This window comes from Equus asinus, chromosome 20, assembly GCF_041296235.1.
Source record: "Equus asinus isolate D_3611 breed Donkey chromosome 20, EquAss-T2T_v2, whole genome shotgun sequence".
NCBI classification, from domain to species: domain Eukaryota; kingdom Metazoa; phylum Chordata; class Mammalia; order Perissodactyla; family Equidae; genus Equus; species Equus asinus.
This window is the reverse complement of record NC_091809.1, coordinates 39194086-39214968: the sequence shown is the minus strand read 5'-3', so window position 1 is coordinate 39214968 and position 20883 is coordinate 39194086. Positions and strand designations below refer to the sequence as shown.

The window sequence follows — 20883 nt, the reverse complement described above, 5'->3', positions numbered from 1 at the left end:
ATGCAGAAACCCAGCCCCTTATAAAGTCTAACTACAATTACTGCACGTATCACTATGTTTATGTGTGTGCACACATCACTGTCTGCTTGCTTATCCACTTCTGTGAGACAATTTCAGCCAATTCTCCATAATAATGGTGCTTCATTTGTAGATTTATGCTTAGAATTTTGCTCTAATGAATCCCAAAGCCTGATGTTAATCCCACTACACATAACTTACAAGCGGAGAAAAATAATTAACCATCAGAAACTCTCATAGGGACCTAGAGGTAAAGAGGACCTCAGGGATTCATTAAAAGTTGACTTTTCTCTAGGAGTCCTAGAGATTTCTTGTCCATATGATGCAACACCAGGAAAACTTCCTCTGAGTTGACATCACTTTAGAGACTATCGCCATGAAAACTTTATTCAAATACATTTCACCCATGGCTTCTCCAAAGTCAAGTTCACCAATGACTTGCTCCCACAAGCAGGAAATAGTACCGAGAGAAATATTTTTTTTTTGGCTTTTTATTAATTAAGATTATGATAGATTACAACCTTGTGAAATTTCAGTTGTACATTATTGTTAGTCATGTTGTGGGTACACCACTTCACCCTTTGTGCCCTCCCTCCACCCCCCCACTTTCCCCTGGTAACCACCAATCAGTTCTCCTTATCTATATGTTAACTTCCACCTATGAGTGGAGTCATATAGAGTTCATCTTTCTCTGTCTGGCTTATTTCGCTTACCATAATACCCTCAAGGTCCATCCATGTTGATGTGAATGGGACGATTTTGTCCTTTTTTATGGCTGAGTAGTATTCCATTGTGTATATATACCATATCTTCTTTATCCAATCATCAGTTGCTGGGCACTTAGGTTGGTTCCGCGTCTTGGCTATTGTAAATAATGCTGCGATGAACACAGGGGTGCATGGGACTCCTAGAATTGCTGATTTCAGGTTCTTAGGATAGATACCCAGTAGTGGGATGGCTGGGTCATAAGGTATTTCTATTTTTAACTTTTTGAGAAATCTCCATACTGTTTTCCATAGTGGCTGCACCAGTTTGCATTCCCACCAACAGTGTATGAGGGTTCCTTTTTCTCCACAACCTCTTCAACATTTGTCACTTTTTGTTTTTGTTATTTTTGCCATTCTAACAGGTGTAAGGTGATATCTTAGTGTAGTTTTGATTTGCATTTCCCTGATGATTAGTGAAGATGAGCATCTTTTCATGTGTCTATTGGCCATCCTTATATCTTCGAGAGAAATATTTTTGACATGTTCATTTGGTACAGAACCTTCCCCTGTCCAAAACCTGAATCTCTGCTTAATGGTTTCTTTGCTTTAGTTATTTCTAGCACATATCTAACATATGTAAATATACACATTATATACATATTATATGTAATGTAAATGTATGTCTGACACATAAACATGTATACAATGTCTTTACATATATGTCTCAGAATCTTTGTAGATAAGCAAACAACACTAGTATGGCACCAAGTAAGTTGTTCATCACTACACATCACAGAAACACAACAACACGCATTAATTCCACAAGAAGAGGCATAGAGCTTGGCTGGAGAGAAAAGATGGTAGCTGACAGGTCTTCATTTAAAATGGCCTCAACTTCTAAGGAAGTGAATAAAATTAAGGTCATTAAATGAGAGTCAAGTGGAACAGCATTCTTTTTAATATTTAATATAGCTTTAATTTGTACATCATTTAGCATTTTGAAATTCTAGATTTAGAAACAAAAAGATATTGTTCATGCACTTTAGGAGGCCATAGTCTAACAGAGGCAGCTCTCATATTGTCTCTTGTTCCTTTGCCACTTTCCCAGTGTCCTATGCACTTCTTTTTCTTCTTTAAGTGCTTGGTGAGCTCTTCTGTTCAACAACCTCCTCTATAAGAGAGTCTCCCAAACTAGAAACTTTAGTCGTCATCTTCCTATTAAGCCCTTAACCTGGTATCCAATCACTTTACTGGATATTTACAAAAGGCTATCCTGTGATCAATTCAAACACCAGCTTCAAAGCTGAGCTCCTCTTCTCATCTGCAAAAGCAGTTACCTCCTCAACTTGCCTATTCATTGGGTACAATGTGGAAAAGGAATGACAGTGGAGTATCAATAAGGTGACTGCCTATAAATTTGCCTAAACTAGTCCTAGTTTATGCCACAGAGATAATGGGAAAGAATTCAGTTATGGTGCTCCCTCAGGGCTCATCTTTGCTACAGGTAGCGCCTCAAAGCTCTTCAAAATAAAATTCTTATTTTAAGTATTACATTTCAGGAACATATGTACTATTTCATAAAGAAAATCTCCCTCTACAATACTATAAAATCTACAATTTCCCAAGGAGGAAAGATAAATCAAGAGTGTGGGTGGAGTGAAATACAGATAAGGTTAATCAGAAAAAACTAAGATGGTCTTCAAGTGCAAGTTGTGGTTTGATAGGTATGACCAAGAAGATGATTCTAAACATAATGAAGACATATCCACAGACAAAAAAAAAATTTTTAACAAAAATCTTGGACAAATACAGAACAAAGATTGAAGGGGCTATCTGCAATTTACAAAGACCCTTACTGAGAACAAAAATCGCACACTTTCTCTGTGAAATGTTCCAGAATTTCACAAAGCCTTTTCTCAGGAACGTTATCCTGGTGACTAGCTTAAATCAGGAAGCAATGTTTTATTGCGGAAGTTCCTGAGTCTAAAGATCTGCTCTGTCTGTACTGCCTTGAACAAGACACTAAGTTCTCTTTGCCTGGAATTTACCCCTCTGTAGAACAGCAATAAGTAAACCTGATTTATCTGTCATGATGTTGTCGAATAAATCAAATCAGATGTTGTTAAACCCAGTAAATACTTTTCAGTCCTATTTTACTTGATACTGTTGACAGCTAATTCTTACCTGAACTATTCAGATCCCTTCACTTTCAAGACACCTGAACTTTCTGAGTTTCTTCCAACTTCTGGCCACTTACTCTCATTCTCCTTCAAGGATCCTTCTTACCTGCCCATAAATGTTGATAATCCATGGATCCTCAACTTTCTTCCTCTCGTCCTACTTATTTTCTCCAAAAGATCTCATCTACTTCCTGACATTGAATGATTTGACCTGTTGCATCTATGTTCCCAGGTTAGATTTTATACCTGAAATACCAGCAACCTACTGGACATCTGAACTTGTATGCCCCACGGACACCTAAAACTCAATACACAGAAAACTTATTTAGCATTATCTTTCTCTAAAATTTCCCCTTCTCCTATGTTACCCTATCTCAGAATATGGCATCATTTTCCTAGTTGCTCACTCCTCTCCATCAGTATTTAAATCATGTTTATTTTACCATTTAAAAGATTCATGCTAGTTGCCTGAAATCAGTTACTGAAAGCTAATTTACCAACAGGCCAATTTACTGAAAGCCAATTCACTGAATATGCAATTTGTAACATGGTCAATTTTTTATGTTTAGTTTTACTTTGAGTTTTTTGTAAGTAGTATGTGTTTATTTCATAAAATTAGGAAATGTAGGTAAACATAAAACAGAAAATTAAAATTACTCATATTTCCACAATCCATAAATAATCAGTTAACAATTCTGTGTATATTGCTCCAAATATCTTATGCATACACTTAATTTGCATAGTATTATTTTATGATAAAAGATACCATATTGTATATAAAATTTTTAACTTTTTTTTATTTAAAAAATAAAAAATATCATGAATGGGGCCATGTGTGGTTAAGTTCACACATTCCAATTTGGCGGCCCAGGATTCACAAGTTTGGGTCCTGGGTGTAGACCTACACACTGCTCATCAAGCCATGCTGTGTCGGAGACCCACATACAAAACATAGAGGAAGATTGGCAGAGATGTTAGTTCAGTGACAATCTTCCTCAAGCAAAAAGAGGAAGATTGGTGACAGATGTTAGGTCAGGGCCAATCTTCCTCACCAAATATATATATATCATTAACATCTTTCATATAAATAACTAAAATTAAACATCATTCTTAATGGGTTTGTGGTATCTTTTTGATGGGAGAAGTATAAGTCTGTCAATTCTTCATAGTTTGAGAATTTTTGTGTTCACTTTTTCACTATAAACAATGCTGAATACATCATGCATTTTTGCAAACATAACATTATTTTCTTAAGATAAATTCCTGAAAGTACGATTGTTGTGTCTAATGATGTGCTTTTTATTAAAGCTTTTCATACACACTGCTAAACTGTACTTACATAAGGTTTTCCCAATATATGCTCCTACAAGCAATATACAAGAGTGCATTTTACCCTATGTCCTGGCTAACAATAGATCTTATCATTCAAAAACTTTTCAATCTAATTTGATTCTGAAAATGGCATCTCATTTTTATTTAATTCACTTTCTTTGATTACTAGTGATGCTGGGCATTGGAAATTTTTGTTGGCCATTTCTATTTTTTCATTTTAAGTCAACTTTACTGATTTAAATTCAATAAGTTATTAAATACAACTATTGTACATAAGCAATTTGCATTACCACAAGAAGTCACCTCATCCACCTTTGTAGTCAATTTCCCTCTATCCCTGAGCCCAACCACTAACTTGCTTTCTATTACTATTGATTAGTTTTGCCTGATGTAGAATTTCATATAAATAGAACCATACAGAACGTGCTCTTCTGTGTCTGATGTATTTTACCCAGCACAATGTTTTTGAGATTCATTCATATTGTTGTGTGTATCAATAAAACATTCCTTTTTACTGATTAGTAATCAGTAGTATCCATTAGTAATCCACTGTATGAATATATCTACAAATTAGTTTATCCATTCATTTGTTGATGGACAGTTGATTGTTTCCAGTTTGGGCTATTATGAATAAAGCAGATATATGTATTCATGTACAGAACTCTTTGTGAACAAATTTTTTCATTTACCTTGGATAAATATCTGAGAGTGAAATTCTTTGGCCATAAGCAAGTTTAACCTTATAAGAAGGTACTAAACACTTTTGCAAAGAAGTTGTTTAATTTTACATTTCCAGTTGCGAGGTACAAAAGGTCCACTTGCTCTACATTCTCAAAGACAGTTAATGTTGTCAGGGTTTTTTTTTTAATATCTCTAGTAGCTACATAGTGTTATGTCATATGTTTTGGATTTGCCTGTTGATACTGAACAAATTTTTATGTTTCTTGAATATTTTCAATTCTTCTTTTATGAAGTGTCTATCCAAACTTTTGGTTTAGTTTTAACTTGGTTACTTGTCTTCTTGATTAGCGAGTTAAGAGGTCTTTATATGTTCCAAATACAACTTCACTGACATTGAATACCTTCTTCGGGTCTGTGTCTTGTCTTTTCATTTCTTTAATAGTCTATTTCAAAGAATATAAGTTTTTATTTAAAGTCCAATCGTCATTTTTCATCTTTTATGGTGAGTGCTTTTGTGCCTAGTCTAAAATCTCTTAGCCTATACCAACATCATGAAAATTTTGTTTTTTCCTCTATCAGTTTTTAAGTGTTTGCTTTGGCTCTTGGATCTATTATCTATTTTAAGTTAAATTTTTCAACTTTTTATAATGGAAAATTTTAAACATACACAATATAAACAGAATAGTTTACTAAATGCCCATGAACCCAAAACATAGCTCAACAATTATCAACATTTTACACTTCTTATATCACCTATATCTCTGCCCATCAACTATAAAATGTTTTAGCTGTGTCTTCAAATAATTTTTCTGTCCCTTCTCTTCCTTCTTGGACTCTAATTATGCAACTGTTAGACTACTTGATATTGTTCCACAAGTTATTGTGTTTGTTCATTTTTTCTACGTGTCTTAGTTTTAATAGTTTCTATTGCTCTATCATTAATCTTCTCTTCTTCAATATATAATCTGCTATTAAAGCCATTCAATACATTTTCATTTCATATTTTTCATCACTAAAAGTACTATTTTATTCATTTTTATACCTTCCATTTTTCTTTTCATTATGTTCATATCTTCATTTAAATCCCTATGTAAATTTGTAATAGCTGTTTCAAAACACTTGTCTTTAAATTTCATCAGATCTATCATTTCTATTTCTTTCTCTTGCTTTTCTTACATATTTTCTTGCTTATCTGAACGTCTAGTAATTTTTGATAAGACGCTGGACATTGTTAACTTTCTTAATTGTTTTTTATTTCTTTAAAATGTTTTAAAGTTTGTTTTGGCAGCCAGTTAAGCTGCTTGTAGATTGACTTCATGTTTTTGAGGCTTGATTTAAGCTTTGTTAGTACATATCAAGCATAAGTTTTGTTCTAAAACTAATTTAGCCCTAATATTAAAACACAAACCTTCTGGGCTCTCTATGGAATGTCACAGGTGTCCAAGAAGATCTTGATGGCTGGTTATAACACAAACATCTCATAGTCTTGTGTAAGTTCTGATAATTAATTATTTACCTTAAAGTTTTTAGGTATGTATTCTTTCTCCAGCTTCATGGAGTTTTATCTTAGAAAAGCGTAGCTTAATACTTTGACAAAGATATAAGGAGACCCCTATACAGATTTCTGACATGTTTTTCTGTGTGGCTTCAATATATTTCTCTACATGTTCCAGCTACTTCAGGCTCCAAAAACTCTGGTCTGAATCTTCTCAACAACTCACCAAACATCTTCCACCCTCTTTGCATATACCTTCTTTGGTCCACAATCTAGAAAGTGTCTCCAGACAAAAATTCATGATGAATACAGGGCTCACCTCATTTCTTCCTCTTCTGTCTTAGATCATAATTCATCAACCTGTTGCCCAATGTCTTAAAAAAAGTTATTTTATATGTTTTTTCCAGTTTTTCAATTGCTTATGGTGTATATCTTATGGGGGGGGGGGACACAATTCAGTCCATAGCACATTTCCACAAATAAATAAATATTATTAAATTATTTCAAAGTGAGATAAAACACATTTTCAAAATAATACAAAGTATGAAAGAACAAAAACACTCTGAATTAGAAAAACATAAATTAGGCAATAGAACTCTGGAAATTATTACAAATAAAAGAAAAAATAATTTAGGAAATTGAGATTGAATTAGAAGTAACAGAAGAGCAAGTAAACACAACAGATAATACCTTAGGAGAAATAGAAGGCAAAAAAGAGTGATAAAAGTAAAAAGAAAAAATAAATGAAGAGAATTAATGGGAGAGTAATAGATGTAGCTACAAGGCCACGAAGATCTACTCTGAATAGAATAGGAGCCCAAAAGAGGAAACCAAATAAAGAGACAGAATAAAAAATGAAAACTACAATTCAAGGAAATTTTCCTAGTGTTAAAAAAAAAGATTTGAAGTGGTATATTGAAAAGAAACATCACATCAAAAAAAATTGCCCAAGAATCAATATCAAAACATCCTAGTAAAATTATTGGTCTCTTTTAATTAAAAAGAGATCCTTTAAAAACCATGTAGGTCAAATTTCCTAGTTCTTTTTGAAAAGATTTAGAAACAATAATTAACCCCAAAACAATGAGCCTCTGTAGGACCTAATTTTTGACCTTGAAACATCATTCAACACTAAAAGAAACCAAGTTTCTTGGAGAAATGGTTGATTGCTGGTTTGAAGAATGAAATGCATGAGATGAGCTCAGAACATCTTGTCATATCAGATAGCAAGGAAGGTATTAGAGACTAATAGCACTGTCAAAATGACTTGAGAGACAAACTGAAGAGAATTCCACAGACCACAGATAGGAAATTTTGAGCAATAAGAGGATAATAATTACAATGGACTGAAACACAAAACATATATTTAAATTGGTGAGAGTATAAAGATACTAAAGAAAAATAACTGATCGCCTTTGAAAGATAACAAGAAACCAAATCATTATTTTGAAAATTAGAAAATGAAGGTGATGTAAGTGTTTTTATCTGAACCGTGGTGGTAGATACTCAAACCTATGCATGTGATAAAACTGCATTGAACTAAATGTGCACACACACACAAATGAGTATGAGTAAAACCCAAGAAACCTGAATAAGATCAGTATATTGTATATGGCACTATGCAATATCCTGGGTGTGATATTGTACTATATTATGGCAAAATTGTTACCAGTGGGGGAAAGTGCATAAAGGGTACACAGGATCTCTCCACACTATTTCTTACAACTGCAAGTGAATCTGCAATTATCTCAAAATAAAAACTTTAATTTAAAAATCTTCATTAACAATATTTTCATGGATAACATATTACTGAATGTATTCTTGAAAAGCATATTTTCTTATGAACATATTTCCCTCATGAGTGAGAATATATGAGTAAAGACTTCTTATCAGTCTACCTTCTTATATCCCTCAACCTCCTACCATTCTACACTCTCAGTCTACAGGTGCAGCAGCAGGGTGACAAATTTAACATTTCTTATAAATTAAATTCCTTTATTAAAATTACACAGATTGTTTAAGTAAAATATTTGAATTTATTTTAAAAATCCTTTAAGATAAACATTTTATGGAAAAAGGAAAGTCTCTTCAATAAATGGTGTTGGGAAAACTGGACAGCCACACGCAAAAGAATGAAAGTAGACCATTATCTGACACCATAGACAAAAATTAACTCAAAGTGGATTAAAGACTTGAATGTAAGACCTGAAACCATGAAACTTATAGAAGAAAACATAAGCAACACGCTCTTCAACATCAGTCTTAGTAGCATATTTTCAAGTACCATGTCTGACCACGCAAGGGAAACAATAGAAAAAATAAACAAATGGGACTACATCAAACTAAAAAGCTTCTGCACAGTAAAGGAAACCATCAACAAAACAAAAAGACAACCTAACATTTGGGAGAAGATATTTGCAAACCATATATCTGATAAGGTGTTAATATTCAAAATATATAAAGAACTCATACATCTCAACGACAAAAAAACTAACAACCCAAGTAAAAAATGGGCAAAAAATCTGAACAGATATTTCTCCAGGGAAGATATACAGATGGCCAACAGGCACATTAAAAGATGTTCAACATCACTACCAGGGAAACGCAAATCAAAACTACAATGAGATAGCACTTCACACCCATCAGAATGGCTATAATTAACAAGATGGGAAACAATAAGTGTTGGAGAGGATGTGGAGACAAGGGAACTCTCACACAGTGCTGGTGGGAGTGCAAACTGGTGCAGCTGCTATGGAAAATAGTATGGAGATTCCTCAAAAAATTAAGAATAGAACTACCACATAATCCAGCTATTCCACTGCTGGGTATTTATACAAAGAACATGAAAACATGAATGTGTAAAACTACATGCACTCCTATGTTCATTGCAGCATTATTCACAATAGCCAGGACTTGGAAGCAACCTAGGTGCCCATCAAGGGATGAATGGATAATGAAGATGTGGTATATAGACACAATGGAATACTACTCAGCCATAAAAAATGATGAAATCTGGCCATTTGTTACAACATGGATGATAGACCTTGAGGGATTATGCTAAGTGAAATGTCAGAGGGAGAAAGTCAAATACCATATGATCTCACTCATAAATAGAAGATAAAAACAACAACAAACACATAGATACAAAGATTAGATTGGTGGTTACCAGAGGGGAAGAGGAGAGAGGAGGGAGGAAAGGGTGATTAGGCACATGTGTATGGTGATGGGTGGTAATTAGTCTTTGGGTGGTGAACATGATGTAATCTACACAGGAATTGAAATATAATGATGTACACCCAAAGTTTACATAATGTTATAAACCAGTGTTACCACAACAAAAACATTTTTTAAAAGGAAGCCATTCAGCCCATAGTCAATAGGATGCAAAGTCTTTGAAAAGTTTAATAAACAGAAAAAGCTCATAATAAAATGTTTAAGTGAAAAAGTGAAGGCTATAAAGTATATGCATGACTATGATTCAAAATCTATTTTTTAAAAAAATCAGAAAGAAATTCACCAAACTTTTACAATAAAGTTCTTGGAGTTAAATTTCAAAAAGAAAAGAAAAAATAAAAATACAGAAACCATTAAAGAGTGAAATATACCGTAGTTTTCCTCATGAAACAGGCCTCTGTAATTACATCAAAAGAACTATATTTGAAGATAACATTTCAAAAGTAAAACAAAAACTGATACTATTTCACAAAAAGGAAAATAAAAATGCCACCAGTTAAACTGATGCAACTTTGATTGAAAAACATATTCTCATTTCAGTGTTGTTAAAATGTGCAAAAAAAATAAAATAAACATTTTAAGTCTAGTTGCTTTTGCCTAATGGTCAATAACTAATGACGAGCATACGAGCATAATGGTAGTAACTGATGACGATGCTGATGGTAACGACTGAGGTTGTTGTGGTTGTGGTGGTGATGACAATGCTAATATGGTGGGGTTGTTGGTCATAAAATATTTGAGTGCTGGCATCAGGCTCTGAGTTTCTCAAGTTGCAAGGTGACTCCCCCAATAAAAGGAAAATTAACACATCTGGGAGTCAAAAACATGATTCACAGCACACGTGTAAACCATGACCCTAATTGCTCCTTTAGTAAGCACTCCAGTCTCTGAAGTGACTGCATCCCAGGAGAGGTTCGGCCCATGTATATATAAACAGATCCCCCCCAGTCTCCCAATCTCAGTGACCCATTTTTCATGACTCTGTAGGCTCCTTTGAGCAAACTTAGGACTAGATATAAATTTGTATGATTCTCGCATTTCCTGATATTTATTTCCTGACTGTTGAAACCAAGGTATTCCCTACAATTTCCAGGAGACCGTGTTCCATTTTTCCCTCAGCACAGGTATTTAATTACAGATTTAAACAATTGCATGAGAAAAATATTTCTTCCAACCATATGTTTACCTTCATCTCTAAGAGTTTTTTCTTTGTGTGCTCTCTTCTCATCAGGACCAGTCCTGAGCCTCTGATGGTCTGGTAAAACTACAGGTAACAATTGTAGTAACTGATGTCAAATATGTGGGTCATGTTTGCCTATTTTATATTATTAGATGATTATGGGAGTAAAAGTTCAATCAATGCTGATAAAATTTTCCCATCTGCACTGTGCTAAGTGAGTGGTGTCACTCTGCACTACTTTGGGAAGCATTTTGATTTCTGGTAATAGCAACTCAAGCTAGATTTCCTATGTTTCTTATTGTTTTAAGAGGCATAACTTGGGAACAAAGGGATATGTAAGATTTTTTTAACCTATTGTTGTTTTCCAGAAGAAATTTGTCCCCCCTGTAACAAATGGAAATAATATTCAAAAAATCTTAGCCACCTCTGCCAGTAGTTATTACAAAGTTGAATATCTCACCACCAATAATTTAACATATAAGATTTAAAATGCAATGCAGACTTTCTTGTCTTCATACCACATCCTAAGGATTTAAAGTCTCTTACACCTAAGAAAAAGAAATATAATTGGTCTTGGAGATATTATTACAGGAATCACTGAGACAATGTATTTTAAAGTACTACATTAAAAAAGCAGGTTACAAAATGTTTTTTAAAAAGTACATATATACATATACGAATGTAAATACATGCATGCATAGAAAAAAATCTAGGATAGTCATTACCACTTTTAGCCTACAAGTAGCAGGAAAATGGTAATTTTTTAATTGAATTTCTAATTTTCTACAATGCATATATATTACCTTCATAATTTTTAAATGCCTGAAATAGCAATAAAATCCATCTTCTATCTCAAAAAAAAATCAATAAGTTAAGTTTACTAAATAATAATAAAGTGCTACACAAAGATAAGCTACAACAAAACAATATAGTTTAGTGGAAAGAAAATAGACTGGTGGTCAGAAGTCCTGGGTTTTAGGCCCAGTTCTGCCTCTTGCTAGCTGTATGACTTTGGGTAACTTATTTAACTTTTAGAGCTTCCATTTTCTAAAGAATGGAAAAGATAATATAGCATTCCTCTTTTTTTCACATGCTTTGCACAAACTAAAACATAAAGTCTAAAACAGATTCAACCACAACATAGCTTAGAACTGTAGGTGTAAAGATTTATAAGGATACACACTTGGGCCAAGAGAAGAAGTTCATGGTCAAGAGAGAGCAGTTTGAGTTCCAAGTGCCCAATAATTAGCAGACCCCAGAGAAGTCACTTGGTGTCTGACAATTCAGTTTTCTTAATATGACAATGGGAATAAAAATCTATTATAAATAACTTCTCAGACCCAAAAATTTTAGTTTATATGGTTGACCTTTGAAGAGCATTATACAAAATATAGTAATTATATAAGGAAGCAATTAAAATAGCAAGATTTAAGGCTTTTAGCTTAAGAAATATATATTATAGATGGTAATGTCTATAGGTATCATATCCAGCAATATTGATCCATGCTTCTTAGGGAAATATCTATAATTTTAGTTCTTTGCCACTAGGGCAATAATGGAGCCATGGTTTGATATTATCATCTGAAGATAATAACAACAATTATAATACTAAAAATAGCTACCAAGTACTTACTCTAGACTACACTATGTGGTAGGGCCCAGGCTGCACCACAGATCAATTACATCAGAGCCTCAGCAGGAAGAACCAGGCATCAATACTTTTAAATTCTCCAGGTGACTATAATATACAGCCAATGTTGAGAAGCACTGTCTTAGGGTCTCAAGTCCAGTGAAAAACTAAGAACAACTTCTGGACACCTGATGACAACTCACATTTTTATAGGATCTGAGTGCTTCAAAAAATTTTTCTAAATATGCACTAGCCCATGTTATTTTTACAATCACCTTTGTAATTGATATCACTAATTTCTTCGTCTTTCAGATACAGAAATTGACTCGTACTCAGCAATACTGTCGTAACTACCATATCGCCCTCACACTGCACCGATTTGAGATAGGTATTCACATGTTCACATTCAGTGAATATTCAGGAATTGCATAGATGACAGGGAAATTTCATTTCTGAAGCAAAATTACATCTCCAACTACAAAATATGAAATATACTACTTGTTCCTTATAGGGCAGAGGTTCTCAAACTTTGCCTGCATCAGCATCACCTGGAGAGAGTGTTAAATGCAAATGCTGGGCCCCATCCCCAGAGTTCCTGATTTGGTAGGTCTGGGGTGAGGCCTGAGAGATGCTGATGCTCCAAGGACTACACATTAAGAACCACTGCTCTAGGATATTTGAGAAACCTGAGAGCAGTTAAAATTCCAGATCTTTCCCCCTTTTTCCTCTCATCTCCATATCTTTGAAACACCCAGGGTCTGGTCTTCCTCCCAGCAAACAGCAGGATGAGGGGAAAGTGCATCAGGAAAGAGCCAAGGATCTCTCAGCTGGCCCCAAATGCTCAAAATTACCTTCACCACAAAGTCCATGATGCAGCCTTTCATGGGATTCTTCTCTCGCATCCCGTAGGGTCCCAACCAGAGGACAATGGCTGCAGAAAATCACTCTACAGTGACAGAGTTCATTCTTGGGGGATTAACAAATCGGCCAGAGCTCCAGCTCCCCTTCTTCCTCCTCTTCCTTGGGATCTACTCAGTGACCATGCTAGGGAACCTGGGCATGTTCACACTGATTTGTCTGAATGCTCAGCTTCACACCCCCATGTACTACTTCCTCAGCAATCTGTCACTCGTGGATCTCTGCTACTCCTCTGTCATTACCCCTAAAATGCTGGTGAACTTTGTGTCAGAGAAGAACATCATCTCCTATGCCGGGTGCATGTCACAGCTCTACTTCTTCCTTGTGTTTGTCATTGCCGAGTGTTACATGCTGACGGTGATGGCCTATGACCGCTATGTCGCCATCTGCAGCCCTTTGCTTTACAACATCATCGTGTCTCATCAAGTCTGCACCCTGCTGGTGGCTGTGGTCTATGCTATGGGGCTCATTGGCTCAACAATAGAGACTGGCCTCATGTTAAAACTATCCTATTGTGAGCTCTTCATCAGTCATTACTTCTGTGACATCCTCCCCCTCATGAAGCTCTCCTGCTCTAGCACCTATGACATTGAGATGGTAGTCTTCTTTTTGGCTGGATTCAACATCATAATCACCAGCTTAACAGTCCTTATTTCCTATGTCTTCATCCTCTCCAGCATCCTCCGCATCAGCACCACAGAGGGAAGGTCCAAAGCCTTCAGCACCTGCAGCTCTCACCTTACAGCAGTGGGGATGTTCTATGGATCTACTGCATTCATGTATTTAAAACCCTCCACGGCCAGTTCCCTGGCCCAAGAGAACGTGGCCTCCGTGTTCTACACCACAATTATCCCCATGCTGAACCCTTTAATCTACAGCTTGAGGAATAAGGAAGTAAAGGCTGCTGTGCAGAAAACACTGAGGAGAAAAATGTTTTGATGAAAATATTATCATTCTTTCTCAGTTTTACAAGTAAGTTGTTACAAAGACCAGAGGGATGCCCTCTGAATACTTGCCTAAGCATGATGGCAAACAATCACTTCTCTACATGGTTGAGTGAATGCCTCCTGCCCTTCTTCCCTCTTCCTTCTTTCTCTCTCTATTCTCATTTCTCTTTGAAACCAAATGATTTCAAGTTCATGTTTTCTTTCTTTTGGGATCCATTTTCTCCCTAGTGAGTTCTTTGGCAAATATTTACTATCTTAATCATAATTTTAATAGAAATTTTAAACTTTCAGCATTCATGTAAAATTCATTCATTGTTTTATTACGTTCTATATAGAAAATATATTCTTACTTTTTTTCCCTTGGGAGTATGCAAAGCAAAGAGAGGTGAATTTAAAAGTCACCAAGAAGTGATACACAGCCCCTCTCATCCAGACTTATTCCTCTCCTGTTTCACTCTTCTCTACTTATTCCTGCCTAGCAACCTATACTCAATGCCTTTATGTAATTTCCTTAGTAACAATAATAATAATAATAGCCACTAACATGTTTTTGACTGCTTACTCTGAGCCATGCAACTCTCCATATGCAGTATTTCAATTACACCTCACAACAAGGGGATACTGTTTTTAGCCCAATTTTACAGATATGGAAACTTGGTTTAGTAACTTGCTCAAGGTCACATAGCTGGTAAACAAAGACACTTTGGATTCGAACTCAAATCTAAATGACTCCAGACCCCACACTCTTGGTTCTCATACATTATCCCCTTGGTTTTAGGCTGACAGTCCCTTTGAACAGCCTATTAAGCCTGCCCTAGTTAGGCTCTTCCAATTTCAAATACCTCCTGAAAATCATTTCTCAGATCCACACCTATTACCATCTGCTCTAGCCTCTTCCCCTTTACAGACAACTTCTCCAAGACGACTAGGGAAAGATTACACTAGAGTGACCAACTTTACCGAGTTTGCCTGGCACTTTCTCAGTTTTAGCACTGAAAGCCCCACATCCTGGGAATCTCCTCAGTCCCAGAGAAACCAGGATGATTGGTCCCCCTAGATTACATATTGCTGCAAAATCCCATGTCGTGTTTAAATAACTATAGATCTACTGCCAACCTCACTCGGTAAATCCAGTGGCCACGGGACAAGTTTCTCTCTGCTCCCCTTGCTTATAACAATATCAAGGACACATGTTTCAGACTCAGCAGCCTGATATTGGGGAAAGGATTTATGGACATCCTCTTGTCAATTATAGCTATTTTTGGTATACTATTGTATCGAGCAGTGGTTTACTATGGGAAACAGAAATAACCCTAATTTTCTCAAGCATAGGGGGATTTAATACAGGGAATTACGTGTGTATAGTTTTTCGAATGACTGGAGGAGTGAGGGAGCTGCCAAAGTGACCCCACAAAAGATAAGACCTGGAGGTCAAGAAGCTCCTGCTGCCACCAAGAAAACTGCCTCTCACACTGATGAAACTGGCAAGTAACAACCCTAGCATGAGCATCACCTGGAAACTTGTTAAAAATGCAAATTTTGGGGCCCCGCTCCAGACCTAGATGAGGCTCAGTAATCTGTGTTTTAATGAGCCCTCAGGTGATTTGTATACACTGAACCGTGAGAACCAGCTCACTCCCACTTTTCAAATCTCATATAAATGAGTTTAATTAGTGGGAATTAATTCACATCCCAGAGCTCTAGCTACAAGGGAATCTGGGATATGTAATTTTTAGTTTTCACCCTGACTAGAAGGAGGGTGGAACAGATACTGAAAGAACCATTCCCAAGTGCCTACTCTACCCACTTTTTCCAGACCTTCCTCCAGCAAGAGATGACATCACTACCATTATAGATGCCCTCTAGTTAGAAAAAGATGTAGGAAAATATATTTGTTATCTCAAGGTGAGAAACCATAAAGCCAAATAAACTGGTGAATTTGATTATATCAAAAATTAGGATTTTTGTTCATTAAAAGAAACCAGGGATAGAGTTAATAGAAATAGAACGGAAGATAGCTAACTAGCATATATTAGAAACTCCTGAAAATCAACAAAAGACATCAACGTCAACAGAAAAAAACAAGCAAGGTATGCAGAACAAACATTGTACAGGAGAGAAAACCTGACGTTCCTGACAAGCTTCAGAAGTGATGCTCAAACCAATTACTAATCAGAGAAGTGCAAATTAAACGAGGTATCTCCTTAGGACCACCACTGGGTAAGTAAATAGACAAATTGCGGTGGAGACTTTGCAGCAGTTAGAAGCAAAGGATTAGCTATAAGCAATATAGCCTAGAGCTCTAGGGCTGAGTGAGAAAAGTAAGAAGGATAATGAGATATAAAATACAATATCACTTATATATATTAAAATTACATGAAATAAATCAGAAAAAAGCACATTTAGAAAGAAAAAAAAGGAACATAAAATACGCATTAAGCAGGTTAAAATGGTTACCCAGAGAGATAAGATGCACAGAAGTAGGGTGTGGGGAAAAGGGAAACAAATAAAAATTCCTTTCCTAGACCCACCCCCAGGTGCATACCAGTCAACACATCCAGGCAGCCCTGGATCAGAGCTAACCACTGAAGTATGGAATAGGGAGACAGGCTGGCCCACCCTTAATATTTGTGAGGCTTGGGGAAGGATTCTCTAAATATTTACAGGTTAAAAATCAAGCTAGGAGCTGGCGCCATGACCGAGTGGTTAAGTTCACACGCTCCACTTTGGCAAACTAGGTTTGTCGGTTCGGATCCTGGGCGCAGGATACATATGGCTCATCAGACCATGACATGGTGGCATCCCACATAGAAGAACTAGAATGAGCTACAAGCAAGACGTACAACTGTGTACTGGCGCTTTGGGAGAAAAAAAGAGAACCATTGGCAACAGATGTTAGCTCAAAGCCAATCCTCCTCAAAAAGAAAAACCAACCAAGCTAACAAAATGTTAAATATTTATTTCTTCCTACCTTAACAAATATACCTTTACAAAAAACTAGAAGTCCAGGTTCAAACTTATAAATCTCAGAATTCCAGGAGTTCCACACCAGAACACGATACTAAAGGAAGGCTCTCCCTGGTCCCCAGACCCCTGCCCACAGCCACAGCTTGCCCCCCACACTACCCCCTCCCAGTTCTGTCCCACTCCACAGTATGCACATATTTCATGTCCAGGCTCCGTCCATACCCCTGCACTCAGGCACCCCCTGGCCAGCCCTTTGGTCTAGGGGTGAACAATAAGCTGTGTGGTCTGCCTTTGGGGGATGGGCCTTGGGAAGGGCCTTATAACCAGGTACAGGGTATTTAGGCAGAGAATTCTGGTATCCCCACACTGAAAGGAAAGCCCAGAGGAGGTACATAGGCTTGGGCTGGACATATCCCCTTGGATCCGTTCACCCCCTGGGGACAGGCACAGCCAGAGAAGGACTGAGGACAGGGCACCCCTTACCAAGTCTCAGAAGACTACCATGGGGAGAAGTGACCTTTGTCCACGTGCCCTCCCATAGCTGCTTCTCCTCTGCCAGAGGGCAAGTCCCACTGTTGACATAAGATATGCTTGTCCCTCATACTACAGTTTACAAAGCATCTTTTTTTTAAAGAGTAAATTCAGATATATATACATAAGACCATTCATTATGGGAAAGTCATATTAAATTCAAGGCAAATTTTATATTGGCTTTCTCAAGTTTTTTTCCTCTAATTGTAGGTGTGGTATAGGGCTTTCTTAAAAAGAGAGGAAGGCTATGTGAGTATTTCATAAGCTTCCTACACATTTTTCATACCATTAGAGATACAAGGAATGTAGATATGGACCATTCTCTCAGATGTGTCCTCTAGGAAGTACACCCAAACTAAACCTCAAAGCGTTGCTTCCTTTCTTGCCTATAGTTAACTATAGTGTATTGTATACTTAAAAATTTGCTAAGAGCGTAGATCTTACATTAAGTGTTTTTATCACAAAAAATAAAAATAAAGAGGTCAGGAGGAAACTTTTGGAGGTGATGGCTATAGCACTGATAGTGGTGATAATTTCATACATTTTGTATGCTTATCTACAAACTCATCACGTTGTATATATTAAATATGCACAGTTTTTAGTATGTCAATCATACCTCAATAAAGTGGTTCTTTTTTTTTTAGGAAAAAAAGCATCTTAACACTCAGTATCAATCAATGCTCACAAATGTGAGATCATCTACATACTGTCTGAAAATAAGAAAAATGGAGCTAAGTGACTTGTCCAAAGTGTAGAATAAACAAAAACCACCCAACAAGAACAAGCAAAGCCTTTTTATTTAGAGCTTTGTATAGCATGGGGGTCAGCCACTGTCACTTATGTTTGGTTGAGACTCATAACCAGGCAGAGGAGTGGAAAGAAAGGGGAAGACTCCAGGTGTGCTTTGATTGGAGGCTGTTGCCATGGAGAAGCTGGAGGCAGGCTAAGCAGAAATGAGGCATCCTTTGTGATTGGTTTGAGAAGCATATTCGGCTCTCTCTGATTGGTCCCAGGTTGGAAGTGAGGGCAAAAACTAGGGAAGCTGGCAGTCAACGAGTCCTGCCCATTCTGGGCAGTTTTATTGCAGGGGCTGTGGTTTTGCTTCCTGGGCTGGTTTTGCAGAGGTTGTGGGTAAGAATTCTATTTTTATACATAGCCTGGCCATTATTGGTTTGTATTTTCAGTTTCTCAGAAGTTACAGAGTGAAAAAATGATACCACCACCTTGATCATTTGATTGCAGCTTTCTAAGTTCTTGCCCTTTCCACCTCTGTACCCAGCCATGCATTCTGGAGCTTTTCAGAAGGACCTAATGTAGTCAAAACAACTTGGAAAAAGTCCAGGGCAGAGGCACTGGAAGGATGGCCATTAGCAATACACAATAGTTTTGGAATAGAAACAACAGTCCAGAGCTAAAGCCTTCATTGGGAAAAAGAATAAAATGCAGGTGTAACAATCCCAGGCAGTCTTGGGGCTCCCTTCTCATTCCAAACCACAAAATGAGAGCTTTCATTACATTTAAGCAAATTCCACACCAATTACTTAGAGTCACTGCCCCACAGACTCCCTTTCCTCATCACCATGCTAAAAAGTTTTCAATTGTGAGAGTTTAGCCCAAAGCTGCCCCCAGCTCATGGACAGCTCAGGGTAAGCAGCCTGACACCAGTCCCAGCTGAAGTTGGATCTCCTCCAGCAAAGACCAGCTCAGACCAAGCCTCCCTCTAATTACCAGGGGCCTGGCCAGTTATTTAGAGAAGCATCTCCTGCTCCAAGCATAGATAACTGCTCAGAGTCCGCTGCCTGAAGCCATCGTGTCCTTGCCCTGCCTATCCTGGGATCTCTCCTACTGTCTCTGCCAGCACTCTCCCTGACCCCACCCCTGCTCAGCACTATCTTGTTGCTTGTACACACAGCTGCATAGCACATGCTCTCAGAAGCCCTAGTTCCTGATGGACAGTCACGTTTATAGCTGTGGGCTTCCCCATACTGCTGATGTCCCTGGCCCAGGAGTTCCCCTCCAATGTGCTGCTGCCACTACACCATGCAACAGGGGAGTCTCCACCACCTTATTCCTCTCTTTGCCTGGAATTAGGAGTAAGACAGCTCCAAGTGTGACTCATATGCTGACAAAGTTTCATTACTTTGGGCTCAGCTGGAAGTAATGAAACAAGCAAACAAAGCATATGGTTAGGCACCAGCAAATCAAGGCACCGAAAAGGTTTTGGAAAACATCTCCACAATTTTTCAATCAAAAAAAAAGCTAGAAGGCTGGCACTGTGGCCTAGTAATCAAGTTCAGCACACTCTGCTTCGGCAGCCCAGGTTCATGGGTTCAGATCCCAGGTGCAGACCCACACCACTCGTCAGCCATGCTGTGGCGGTAGGCCACATGCAAAACAGAGGCAGATTGGCACAAATGTTAGCTCAGGGGAAATCTTCCTCAAGCAAAAAGAGGAAGATTGGCAACAGATGTTAGCTCAGGGTGAATCTTCCTCAGCAAAAGAAAAACTTATTTTAAAAAAAAAGCTAGAAACTACTTTAACTTAAGAATTTATGTAATTTTTGTGTCATTTCATATATTAAAATTTTGTCCTATTTTGTCATATATCTGACAAGGGGTTAACATCCATAATATATAAAGAACCCACAGAACTCAACAACAAAAAAACAAACAACCCAATCAAAAAGAGGGCAGAGGATCTGAACAGACATTTTTCCAAAGAAGATACACAGATGGCCAATAGGCACATGAAAAGATGTTCAACATCAGTAATCATCAGGGAAATGCAAATCAAAACTACACTGAGATATCACTTTACACCTGTTAGAATGACTATAATCACCACATGCACTGCTGGTGGGAATGCAAATTTGTACAGCCACTATGGAAAACAGTATGTAGATTTCTCAAAAAATTAAAAATAGAAATACCATATGACCCACTACCTGGTATTTATCCAAAGAACTTGAAATCAACAATTCAAAGAGACTTATGCACCCCTATGTTCATTGCAGCATTATTCACAATAGCCAAGACATGGAAACAGCCCAAGTGCGCATCAATT

At 37.1% G+C, this 20883-nt stretch overlaps 2 protein-coding genes across 2 annotated transcripts in view; one reads left to right on the top strand and one right to left on the bottom strand.

Moving 5' to 3' along the window:
- Positions 1–20883, bottom strand: part of LOC106836009 (olfactory receptor 8B12-like) — an 81979-nt gene that overhangs the window by 26346 nt on the left and 34750 nt on the right. The window lies entirely within an intron of this gene.
- On the top strand, positions 12789–16001 carry LOC106836042 (olfactory receptor 8A1). Its single transcript, XM_044753310.2, has one exon. It carries the CDS (start codon positions 13385–13387, stop codon positions 14312–14314), a length of 930 nt encoding a protein of 309 aa, XP_044609245.2. The 5' UTR covers positions 12789–13384; the 3' UTR covers positions 14315–16001.